Source organism: Symphalangus syndactylus, chromosome 12, assembly GCF_028878055.3.
Source record: "Symphalangus syndactylus isolate Jambi chromosome 12, NHGRI_mSymSyn1-v2.1_pri, whole genome shotgun sequence".
NCBI classification, from domain to species: Eukaryota; Metazoa; Chordata; class Mammalia; order Primates; family Hylobatidae; genus Symphalangus; species Symphalangus syndactylus.
Window position 1 is genome coordinate 130,983,261 of NC_072441.2, and position 13,130 is coordinate 130,996,390.

The following is a 13,130-nucleotide window of genomic DNA, read 5'->3' on the forward strand; positions in this document are numbered from 1 at the left end:
AAATATGAACGTCCATAGGGCTCTCGATTTATTCTGCCCAGTTGAATTCTGTTGAGTCATTTCTTTTTACATTGCCTGGTGTTCTGTTAAGGTTTGAAAAAAGTAAAATAGAAAAATATACGCCAAATTAGTTGTATTAATTTTGAATTTTACAACATTAATCTTTTTGTGTTATCATTGCTACAATTGAAAAAGATAACAATCCATAGCCAGCTTTGGATAAAGATCATCACTGTATTTTTTAGAGTGAAAACACCAAAGACTTCTCTGAAGCAGATCTCCAGGCTGAAGTGAAAACGTTCATGTTTGCAGGACATGACACCACATCCAGTGCTATCTCCTGGATCCTTTACTGCTTGGCAAAGTACCCTGAGCATCAGCAGAGATGCCGAGATGAAATCAAGGAACTCCTAGGGGATGGGTCTTCTATTACCTGGTAAGATCTGTATTCCTATTTCATCCTGAATTTCCTCCTTATAAATTTGATTATTTCTCTCTTCTGGTATCAGTGAGTTATTGTGCATTGAGATAGTCTGTATGCATTTGGAAGGGTAAGGATGCAGGCTAGAGTCCTATGTTATTTACAGATTATCACTAGTTTTTATATAGAAAAACATTGTGTCAATCAGACAGTATTCATTACGCCCTATTTTATTACTTTCCTCACTTCAGGCACTGGTACAATTGCGGAAGGAATAGTCTGCCTAACATTTTTATGTCACGGAAGGCAGGAATATAACAAACCCCTCTTTCTCCAAGATGTAAATGGACTTCTTAGGACTCCAGCTTTTACCACCTTAGATTGCCCAAGTAAGATGTTCAATCACTTGACGTGAAAGAGAATTCACACCCCTCTTCCTTATCACCATCTCTGAACCTTAAACACTGCCAGCCTACAATTACGGTTAACCTTGAGCTGCTGGGTATTTCATGGTGTTAATAAAACCAAACTGATCATGTTTTAAAAACTTTTAAAATGGTGAAACATAGAACACATTCAAAAAGTACAGGGAACAGATGTACAGCTTAAAATGTTGTCTAACAAACAGCCATATAGTTGTAACCCTGTTTTAAAAGAAAAATTGCACGTTACCAGCACTGCTAAAAACCTTGTGCCTGCTTTCCCATCACAAATCCCGTCTTTCTCCAAGATGTAAATGTTTTCCTGACTTTAATAACATTCATTCTTTGTTTTTGTTTATAGTTTTGTTGCCTAAGCATGCAACTTTAAATACTAGAGTTTAGTTTATCTTCTGTTTGAAGTACATATGAATAAAATCATACATTCTTTTGTTTGGCTTCTTTTGCACAGGATTCACTCATTTTGTAGAGGAGTTTCTTTTCGGTCATTTTCATTCCTCTGTGGAACTTCGTTATGTATAAATCATGAATCCTATATCCATTCTAGTGTTGATGAACATTTAGGCTATTCTCAGGTTTTGTTTTGATTTTGCTATTACAATAGCTCCCTCTTGTCTGTGATTTCACTTTCCATGATTTCATTATCCACAGTCAACAGCGGTCCAAAAATATTAAATGAAAAATGCCATAAACAACAATTTATAAGTTTTAAATTGATGCCATTCTGAGTAGCACGATGAAATCTCCTGCCATCTCACTCTGTCCCATCCAAGATGTGAAGCGTTTCTTTGTCCAGCGTATCCACACTGTATATGCTACCTGCCAGTTGGTCACAGTTGGTCTTGGTTATCCAATCAGTTGTCATGGTATCACAGTGCTTGTGTTCAAGTAACTCTTATTTTACTTAATAATGGCCTAAAAGCACAAAAAGCATCTATGCTGGTGTATTGTTATAAATTGTTCTATTTTATTATTAGTTATTGTTATTAATCTCTTACTGTGCCTAATTTATAAATTAAACTTTATCATAAGAATTTATGTATATGAAAAAACAGTATATACAAGGTTCAGTACTATCCATGGTTTCAGGCATCCACTGGGGGTTTTGGAGCGTATTCCTCACAGATAAGTGGGTACTACTGTATAAATAATGCTTTTAAGAACAACCATCCAGTCCTGGAATTTTCTTTGTTGGAAGACTTTTTGTTACTGATTCAATCTCACTACTCATATTGGTCTGTTCAGGTTTTCTGTTTCTTCCCAGTTCAATCTGGGTAGGTTGAACGTTTCCAGGAATTTATCCATTTCTTCTAAGTTTTCTAGTTTGTTAGTGTATAGCTGTTCATAACAGTCTCTAGTGACCTTTTTTATTTCTGTGGTATCAGTTGAATGTCTTCTTTTTCATTTCTGATTTTATTTGGATCTTCTCTCTTTTTCTCTTTGTCAGTCTAACAGTGGTTTATTGATTTTACTTATCTTTCAAAAACCAACTTTCATTTTATTGATCCTTGCATTGTTCTTTTAGCCTCTGTTTCATTTAGTTCTGTTCTGCTCTGATCTTTATTATTTCTTTCCTTCTACTAATTTGGGGTTTGGCTTGTTCCTGTTTTTCTGCTTCCTAGAGGTGCCTCATTAGATTGCTTATTTGAAATCTTTCTAGGTTTTTGCTGTAGGCACTTATAACTATAATTTCCATCTTAGCACTGCTTTTACTGTATGTCATAGGTTTTGGTGTGTTGTGTTTCAACTTTCATTTGTTTCAAGAAATTTTTTTATTTCCTCTTTAATTTTTCTTGACCCAATTGTTGTTCAGGAGAATGTTGTTTAATTTCCATGTATTTGTACAGTTTCTAGAGTTCCTCTTATTATTGATTTCTAATTTTAGTCCTTTGTGGTCTAAGAAGACACTTCATATGATTTTAATTTTTTAAAAATGTGTTGAGACTTCTTTTGTGTTCTAACATACAGTCTATCCTGGAAAATATTGCATGTGCTGATAAGAAAAATATGTATTCTTCACCTATTGGACAAAACATTCTGTAAATGTCTGGGAGGTACATTTAGTCCAATGTGCAATTTAAATCCAATTAATAAATTTATAAAGAAATTAATAAATTTATAAAGAAATTTGTCTAGATGACTTGAATAAAACTGAGAGTAGGCAGCTGATGTCTCCAACGGTTATTGTATTAAAGTGTATCTCTTTAGATCTAACAATATTTGCTTTATATATCTGGGTCCTCCAATGTTGGATGCGTACATGTTTAGATTGTTATAGCCTCTTGCTAAACTGATCCCTTTATCATTATATAATAACTTTCTATGTCTTTTTTACTATTTTTTACTTTTTCTCTGATACAAACATAGCTCTTCCTACTCATTTTTGGTTTCTGTTTGCATGGAATATCTTTTTCCATTGCTTTACTTTCAGTCTATATGTGTCTTTACAGGTGAGATGAGCTTCTTGTATACAGCATATAGTTGGGTCATGTTTTTTAATCCATTCAGCCAATGTATACCTTTTAAGTGGAAATTTTAATTCCATTACATTCAGGGTTATTACTGATATGTGATGGCATATTCCTGTCATTTTATTAATTGATTTCTGGTTGTTTTGTATATCCTTTGTTCTTTTCTTTCTCCCATCATTTAGCATTGTGGTTAGGTTGTATTCTATAGTGGTAACATTTGAGCTTTTTCTCTGTCTTGTTTGTGTGTTAGTTCTACCAGTGGTTTTTATATTTTCAAGTATTTTCATTATGGCAGTTATCATTCTTTTACTTCTGGGTGTAGGACTCCCTTGAGCCTTTCTCATAGGTTAAGGCCAGTGGTGATGAATTCCCTCAGCTTCTGCTTGTTTCTCCTTCATTTATGAAAGATAAATTTGCTGGGAATAGTATCCTTGACTAACCATTGCTTTCTTTCAGCACTTCAAATGTATCATCCCATTCTCTCCTGGCCTGTAAGGCTTCTGCTGAGAAATCTACTGTTAGCCTAATGGAGGTTTCTTTATAAGTGACTAGTGACTAGACACTGTTCTCTTGTTGTTTTTAGCATTTTCTCTTCATCTTTGACTTTTGACAGTTTGACTGTAATATGCTGTAGAGAAGACCTTTTGAATTGTATCTATTTGGGGATTTTTAAGCTTCCAGTTTGTGGACGTGTAAATCTCTTAGTAGACTTATGAAGTTGTCATCTACTATTTTATTAAATGGGTTTTCTAATCCTTTTGTTTCCTCTTCACCTTCTGGGACACTGAAAATTTAAATATTTGGTCATTTTATGGTGTCTTTTGTGTCACATAGGCTCTGCTCATTCTTTTTTATTCTTTTTTTAAAAAAATTGTCTAACTGGGTTATTTCAAAAGACCTGTCATCAAGGTCTGAGATTCTTTCTTCTGCTTGATCTACTCTAATTGTTGAAGCTTTCAAATGTATTTTGTATTTCATTCAATGAATTTTTCAGTTCCAGAATCTCTGTTCAGTTCTTCTTTTTTTTTTTTTTAAGAGAGAGATCCTCACTCTGTTACCCAGGCTGGAGCGTAGTGGCATGATCATAGCTCACTGCAGCCTCAAACTCCTGGGCTCAAGCAATCTTCCTGTTTCAGCCTTCCAAGTATCTGGGATTACAGGCACGTGCCACCATGCCTGGATAATGTTTTTTTAACAGAGATAGGATCTCACAATGTTGTACAAGCTGGTCTTGAACTCCTGGCCTCAAGCCATCTTCCTGCCTCAGCCTCTCAAAGTGCTGAGGTGTTACAGGTGTGAGCCATCTTTTTTTATGATATCTGTCTCTTTGGTGGATTTCTCACTCATATCCTGAATTTCTTGTCTGACTTCTTTGTAGTGTTTTTCAGCATTCTCTTGTATCTCACCATGCTTCTTCTTTTTTTTTTTCTTTTCATTTTATTTTTTTTTTTTAGACAGAGTTTTGCTCTTGTTGCCCATGCTGGAGTGCAATGGCACGATCTTGACTTACTGCATTCTCCACCTCCCAGGTTCAAGCAATTCTCCTGCCTCAGACATTTGAGTAGCTGGGATTACAGGCACATGCCACCACAACCAGCTAATTTTTTTCATTTTTAGTAGAGACAGGGTTTCACCATGTTGGCCAGGCTGGCCTTGAACTCTTGACCTCAGGTTATCCTCCTGCCTCTGCCTCCCAAAGTGCTGGGATTACAGACATGAAGCACCACACCCAGCCTCACCGTGCTTCTTTAGTGTCAATATTTTGAATTCTTTTTCCAGGATTTTGTAAATTTCTTTTTGATTGGGATCTGTTGCTGGAAAATTATTGTGTGGTTTTGGAGGTGTCATTTCCTTGCTTTTCATGTGTCCTGTGTTCTTACATTGGTATTGTGCATCTTGTGTAATAGTTGCTTCTTCCAATTTTTTGAATTTGCTTTCATAGGGGAGGACTTTTCCTGAAAATGTATGCATAGTGTTCATTGGGTAGGATGCTTTGGCTTTGATTCTGGGCATGAGCAGTAGTGTAATCGCTGTATGATTTCTTCAACTACAAACAGCATCATTTTTGTCTGTGATTTACTCAGTGGCTTAGCATGCAGTTGTTAGTGGAAGCTGTGGTGAAGTTTTGTTGGGGAATGGGATACATGGGCCAGTCTTTGGGTCCCAGCAGTGGCTACCTTAGGCTGAGCATGCCCGTTCTTGGGCACCAGGGTGATGTATACTAGCACCAGTGTTAGCTGCTCCAGGCAGGCCAATTCTTTCCAGGTGGCTTGCCTGGGTTCTGGAAATGGCAGTGGTGGGCCACGTGGGTGGGTGAGTTCTTGAGCCCCTGGGCATCAGGCATGTCGGACAACCTGCTTGATACTAAGCAGTCCACGCTGGTATTGGTGGTGGCTGTGATGGGCTGAGCAGGCCAGTCCGCAGCCCACAGTTGACACATGTGGATGGATACCAGCTGTGGTGGTAGCAGCAGATTGAGTGAGCCCAACCTCAGACCCCAGGAGAAGTGCTCAGGTGCCAATGATAGACTGGGCAGGGCAGTCTGCAGGGCCCTAGACAGCATGCTCAGGTACTGGGAGGAGTGGAGCCAGCCTAAGCAGATCTGCCCTCAGACACCCCAGTAGTGTATGCAGGTGCTGGCTATGGTAGGCAGGGACAGGGTGATCCCCAGGCTGCTAGAAGAATGCTTAGATGAGAATGGCAGCAGCTGAGTTATGGCCCTGCTACTGGAGAGGGAGGGGATGGGGCTGTTTTTTTTGTTTGTTTGTTTGTTTTTTGAGATGGAGTTTCGCTCTTGTTGCCCACGCTGGAGTGCAATGGCGCGATCTAGGCTCACCACAAGGGAGGCGCTGCTTTCATTTGGAGCAGCCATAAGCAAAAGGCTTTTGTGGGATGAGGGTGGCTCATGATTTGCTAGCACCTTGGCCCTTGCAGCTACAGTTACAGGCAGTGGAATTTGCCCTCAGGGTACATGAAAATGTGTGCCCACCCCTCTGCTGGGGGTGATAGGATCACTGGCAGTGGCTTCCACCTTGGCCCCAGCAGCAGCAGCAGCAGCTGTGGTAGGGAATGTCACTGGGGCTTCAGGGATGTGGAGATGTAGAGGCTGTTGAACCCCAAGGCAAGACACAGTTTGATGGGGGCTGAGCTCTCCAAATGATGCCACACTGCAGCTGCTGAGGACTCGGGGGTCTGTGGGACCCAGTGTGAGCTCTCTCTCTGGAGCAATGTCTTCATGCAATCTCCAGGCAGCTCCTTATGTTAGTCTCAGGGCCTGCAGAGGTTAGTGAGCTATTCCATAGCTGGTATTGTAAGAGTCCATGGTGGGAACGTGGATCACTGGAGGGCTCTCAATTATTCTTTCCCAAATTAAAGAGCTTCTCCAGACTCCCAGTTGATCCCCACCAAACAGGCTGCCTCACTTCTCTCTCCTTCCTTGCTTTTGGTGCTTTCCATCACTTCTCTGTTGAATTCCAGCGTTCTCCCTTAGATGATCTATTTGAAGTGTAATTATCTACTTGCTATGTTGGTTTCTGTCTGTGGAAGAGGTGAGTACCAGATGCCACTAGTCAGCCATCTTAGAACCACATCCCTATTTTATATTTTTTTACAATTCTAAAGAGGCAGAAATACTTATTCATTCATAGAAGAGGCACTCCGGATATAAATACAGTCCACATCTCTATCCAAATTTTCACAGATGTGTGATACTGGTCACAGGAGCCCTGGAATAAGTATGTCTCAGGATAAGAGCCCTATATCTGCGGGGGGGGGGGAACAAAACTTTTACATGTGAAAAGTGGTAAGTGTTAACATTTAGCTTTTCCTAAGACATACATGGTACATCTGAAGTCCTCCTTTGGGTACGGAAAAAAATCATTCCAGTTACAAAAATGGAGAAAAGCTGGGCTTTCAGTGCAATGCCAAAGTGACTACTCTTCCTTTTCCTTTCCTCCTATGCTTCTACCCAGGGAACACCTGAGCCAGATGCCTTACACCACGATGTGCATCAAGGAATGCCTCCGCCTCTACGCACCGGTAGTAAACATATCCCGGCTACTCGACAAACCCATTACCTTTCCAGATGGACGCTCCTTACCTGCAGGTCTTAAAACTTTTTTTTTTTTTAACAATGCAGCTGTGCTGGATTGAAATGTCTTAACACATTGATGTCTTTAACAGTTATTTATCCTTAAACTCTGTGGAACCTAGGGCCATTCTTATTTCCCAGAGAGGGAGAAAGAGGATAGAGCTCTCAGGACTATCCAAACAGGCACAGTGCAAAAGTACAGAATCCTGCCATATGGACTGAGGAGTGGGTGAGGGGGCCTTCATGAAGCATCATGGCTTTAACACTGAACCTTAAAGGACTGGATTTATATCAGCAAAGATGAGAGAGGCAGCACTGTGAGCAGAGAGAAGAGCAGACACAAAGCAGCAGGCAGCCTGCCTTCTCCCTTCCCTCACGTACACCAGCAGGGCATGTCACTGGAGCAATTGCTGTAATCTACCAGACTCCAGGATTCACAGAGGGAAATTGTGGGACTATACCTGGAGCCATGATGTAGTCAGATCATAGAGTTTTCTGAAGGCCAACCTTTGTGTTCAGCCTTTCTCAATCAAGCAGCAGACAGATTTAAGACGTCTACGCTGGGTGGCATGATTATAGTTATTTTTTAGAAAGATTAATACATTGGTGAGATGCAAGATGGATTGAAAGGTGACATTAGAGACATAAAGGAATGAGCTAGAATTTATCTTTGACCTATGTTGAGGTGTGTTTCTACAACTTCCTGCAATTTAACCGTCTTTCGAATATTGGATTTGATTGGGCAGTCTAATTAAATGTAGCAATATTTAATTGCTACTGTGCTACCATAGTTGCCCAATAGCAATTAAATATTTGTTTCCTGCAAAATCAGCTTTACTATTGTAATAACAGAAACAAAAAACTACTTAGTACTTACTAGGGACTAAGCATTGTTCCATATGTTTTGCATGTATTAACTCATTTTATCCACCCATCCTCCTGCCCCCCAGTTCTGCTGTGGAAATATTAGTGTTATGCACATTTTAGACAAACAGGAACAAAAAGGTAAAATTTCATCCCTGGTAAATGGTGGAACTAGGACTTGAACCCAAGTAGTGGGACTCTAGAGTCTGTGCTCGTAACTACTACACTACAGCAACAACTTAAGCTTTCTCTGGGATCTCTCTAGAGAAAGATCTTTGCTATCACGGGGATCTTTGCAATCATCTAGTATCTAAAAAAGTTTCCTCTTTTTAATTCAGTGTTATTTTTCACATAGTATTTATTGTAATATTTATTACCTACATAATATTGCATCCATACACATAATATTCCACCCACCTAGTTGCTCCAACAAGACAGCTCAGAGTCAACTTTTACTACCTTTTTCCTTAACCTTGCATGTCAATAGTACCTAAATCCTGTCAATAATCTCCGGTTTTTTCAACATCAATAAAATGATGATTTATTGCTGCCTTCCAACACAAGAAAATTATTTTCTCTACTTCCATTCTAGATCACCTAAGCCCTGTAATCCACAGTCTTAAAATCCCCCGACCCATACAAAAGCTACATGTTGAAAATGTGAGAATCAGCATGCCTTTTAATTTTTCCCATTCAGGTCCTTTCTGTTTCATGTTCCTTTCACTTTCCTGATCTTGTGGCTTTTGCAGCTGCTGCGGGTAACTTTCTGGGCTTCAGACAATTCTGTTGAGATCTGGATGGATGTTGGTGGAAGAGCTGGCTCCACCCTGGCTGACTCAGTTTTAGGCTACTTATACGTCCTCCCTGGTCTCCTGCAGTCTCTGCCCTTTCCTTCAAGTGCCTTCAGGGACTGCACCTTAATCTCCCTCAAGCTACAATGAGGGGACAGGAAGTGCACAAGCAGAGTTGCCTTCACCTCACTTTACATTCCTTTCCGCCACACCTTCTTGCCCTCCAGAGCTTTCAGGCCTTCACTGGACCTCACTGCTCATCTGTGTCATTTCCTGTTACCCTGCTTTCCTTCCTGCCCCCTCTCATACACACAGGCACTCCACAACTTCACTTTCTTCACCCCAAGCTTGGATGCCTGGATTCATCACTCCAACTTCCCCCTTGGCAATGCCGTCAACTTCCTTGAATATTTCCCTTTTCTCTACTGTCACTCATCAATAATTCAACCAGCATTCTTCTATACACTTTCTCTGCCCTGCTAATGGGCCCTTGAATGCAGCTATAGCACAACAAAGCATGTGCCAATGGATGCCTCATATCCGCCAGACCCACCTCTTCCCCTGTATTACCCAGAAATCCTGTTTATTTCTAAAAAGAAACATGTTTGTGATGCCTCCTTTCTCTCCCACACCGCACAATATCACTTACACATTTTCATCACTCTCCACCTGTGCCTCCGCCATGGCCCCATTCACTCTTGGCAAAAGACCTGCTACATTATGTGTGCCCTTCTCTTCATTTGCTGGGCCAACAATTGCCTATTAAATGTCTGCGCTAGGCACTTTGCTTTGTTTTGAGCATACTATGATGTGCAAAATGTCCAAAAGAAAGCATGTCATCTACCTCTTTCCCCTAAACCTGTTCCTCCTCCTGCATTGCTACATTAATGAATGGCACCATTGTCTGTGAGTAATTTTAAGTGAGAAAGCTAGAAGTCATCCTCACACCTCCACCATCTTCCTTACCCAGACAGTATCCAAGTCCTAGAATATCAGCTATTTCCTTCTCAACAACCTTGCTTCCACGATCTCAGTTATTGCCTTTGTCAATCTTCATTGGCCAGAGTCCCCTAATTTTTATATTTCCGTACTTAGCTATCTACAAACCAATCTACTTATAAAAGATAAATCATAAGTCTAGGTAAATTCTAAGTTCCAACTCAAGAAAGCCACTTGAGTGATTCTGTTGCCACTTGTCCCTCCTAAGATCCTACGTATACACATATACTGAAATACAAAAAGAAATAATCCCATAAAAGTGAAAAGAATGGAAGGAAGGTATTTAACAAACAAAAAGAGAGAGAGAGATTTTAATGAATGTATGAAATTAAAAAAGAAGGTAGGATTGGGCTGCCAAATTAAACAAGAAGAGAAATTCCCAGTTTTAAACGGCAACGAGGGGGTGGCTGCAGAAAGACTTGCAGAGAGTAGAGGGTGGCTCTACTTTTTAATCCCATAGAAAAGGTTTAGAAATCGTGGTCTTAATAAGCTTAGTAAGGCTGAGCTACTTTAGGAAAAGTGTATATTAATCACCTAAAAGAAATAGTCAATCCTAAAAATTATATTTTATCTTTTAAAAGTTAACTTTTAATTTAGAGCCTAAGGTACAGTTAAAGACTCTATTCTGGCAGAGAAAAGGGGATGTCCAATCTGCCGACAGATTGTGACTTAAATGATACACAGATTCCTGGGAGAGCAGTCATTTTCTCTGGACAATGCAGATCCCTTTTCACTAATCTTATTAAGAGATATTTTGAGCCTTGCTCAGAATTACCTAGATTTGTGGAACAAAGAAATTGGAGTTAGGAACACAGATTTAGGGAGAGGAAGAAGATAAAATCAGATCAGTTGGAGGCAGTCATTAATCTGCCTTTTGCAAGTTTTTTTCCAGGGAATCTTCACTGAATTGAGTTAGAGTCATTGAGGTGTTTTCAGATTTTCTACATGGCAAAAAGAAAAAAGATGGCAAACCATCAAAAGTTATGAATTCTATTTCCTTTTTGCCCTAAGGCTCCATGGAGATTTAAGACCTCAATCAAATAGGAAGTTTTCCAAATTATGTCTTTTTCTAACGTATTCTTGGTTTAAAAATGTAATTTTGTTAGATAATGTGCATGCTTTTTTATTATAATGAATATACTCATAAGGTGTCAGTTTGATTCTCTGGATTAATAAAACCCATGCCAAAAAAAATAAAAACAAAAACAAAACATATTCCCTCAATAGCCAATAATAGACCTATCAATGGCCTAGTGTGTGCCATGAATCTGATGGTCCAGTAAGCCTCTGTGGAGAGGGACATGGCCCAGAAAAATGAGTGTTCTATGAAATCTCCTAAATAATTCACAATCACTAAATAGAACAAAACACAATGGGTTTTGTGCCACTCATGGGAGAGATCCATGGCAATCAACCAGACACTCTGGCTGTAAGCCAGAGCAAGCAGAAACTCCTAAGAAAGACAATAACAGACTTAGGAAGTCAAAAATATCTCATCTGAGGACACTGGCATGTGCCTGTAATCCCAGCTGCTCAGGAGGCTGAGGCAGGAGGATCACTTTAGCCCAGGAGTTTGAGGCTACAGCAAACTATAATCACACCACTTCCCTCCAGCCTAGGCAACATAGTGAGACCTTGTCTCAAAAAAATTTTTTCATTGACCATGATTTGAGACTCACCCAAAGGAGGTAATAATTGATGAGCCTGTGAACCATACTTCTTAGGTATTAGCTACTACTGAACTTCAATGGGCAGTCTGTTCTGATGATCTTGGTGAGACTTCCAGAAACTGTTCAAGAGAGAACAAGGCTTCTGGAAGCAAAAATTGAAAAATGTAAGAATGTGTACTGCCAGGATATAAACCTAATCCAACCATAGAGGTTAGACCCTATGATTGAGGCTTGGGAGAGTTAAATAACATTGGGTTTTTGAAGCTCTAAACTTCAAAATCTCTGACCCATGTTAAGAAAGCAAATTTCTTTGAATGTCCTTGATTAGCTAGCAATATGTGGATTAATCACTTAGGAAGAATTTGTTAACGGTGACCTGGCCATTTGTTTTTTGAAAGTGATCTTTGCTGTATGGATGCAGCACTGTTACGGTGTCCCAGTTGCCATTCTAACCCAAATTAGGTCTTTACCTCAGTCAGTAAGCTAGCTGGCCATGTCAGGATTGGTGAAGTTCAAAAATTAGTCTTCATAATGTTAAAAGCCACAATTCATCATGAATATAAGAGAGCTATCGATACCTACCTATGTATCAAGTTACACATCTGCAATTTTTTTTTTTTTTGATGGAGTCTCGCTCTGTTGCCAGGCTGGAGTGCAATGGTGCAATCTCTGCTCCCTGCAAATTCCGCCTCCCAGGTTCAAGTGATTCTCCTGCCTCCACCTCCCGAGTAGCTGGGACTACAGGTGCATGTCACCACGCCTGGCTAATTTTTTGTACTTTTAGTGGAGACAGGGTTTCACCATCCTAGCCACGATGGTCTCAATCTCCTGACCTCATGATCCACCCGCCTGGGCCTTTCAAAGTGCTGGGATTACAGGGGTGAGCCACCGCGCCCAGCCCTGCAATTTTTTAAAGCAAACTACAGGAAATGAAGAGGAAAACAGTCAGAGGCACCCTACTAATAGATTTTAACTGCCTTTCAAAGACCTACACAAACCAAATAAAGTATACAGGCGATCTAAACAATGTAATTAATAAAGTAGACTTTATGAGTGCAATATTAAACTTTTTCCCCACAAATAGAGAACACACTTTCCTTTTAAGTACACCAGCAGCATTCCTTAAAGTTGACTGTATAGTAGACCACGATAAAAAAACTTAATTACTAAAAGAGAAACATTACAAAATAGTATTCTTTAAATTAAGACAATAAAAATGGAAATAGGTAACAAAAATTTTTCAAAAAGTTTCATTCATCTGGAATTTTTTTTTAATCCATTAAAAACTCTCGGGTTAAAGCAAAATTACAAAATAAAATCATGACCATGAAAACTGTACATATCAGAATTAATGGTCTGCCACTAAAGCAGCATTCAGAAGAGA

At 39.6% G+C, this 13,130-nt stretch overlaps 1 protein-coding gene across 1 annotated transcript in view; it reads left to right on the forward strand.

The window, feature by feature from the left end:
• Positions 1–13,130, forward strand: part of LOC129469029 (cytochrome P450 4Z1) — a 54,305-nt gene that overhangs the window by 32,056 nt on the left and 9,119 nt on the right. Inside the window, exons 8-9 of the mRNA XM_055255159.2 lie at positions 246–436; positions 7,304–7,437. Of these exons, the coding sequence (XP_055111134.1) occupies positions 246–436; positions 7,304–7,437 (325 nt within the window). The remainder of the gene's footprint in view (positions 1–245; positions 437–7,303; positions 7,438–13,130) is intronic.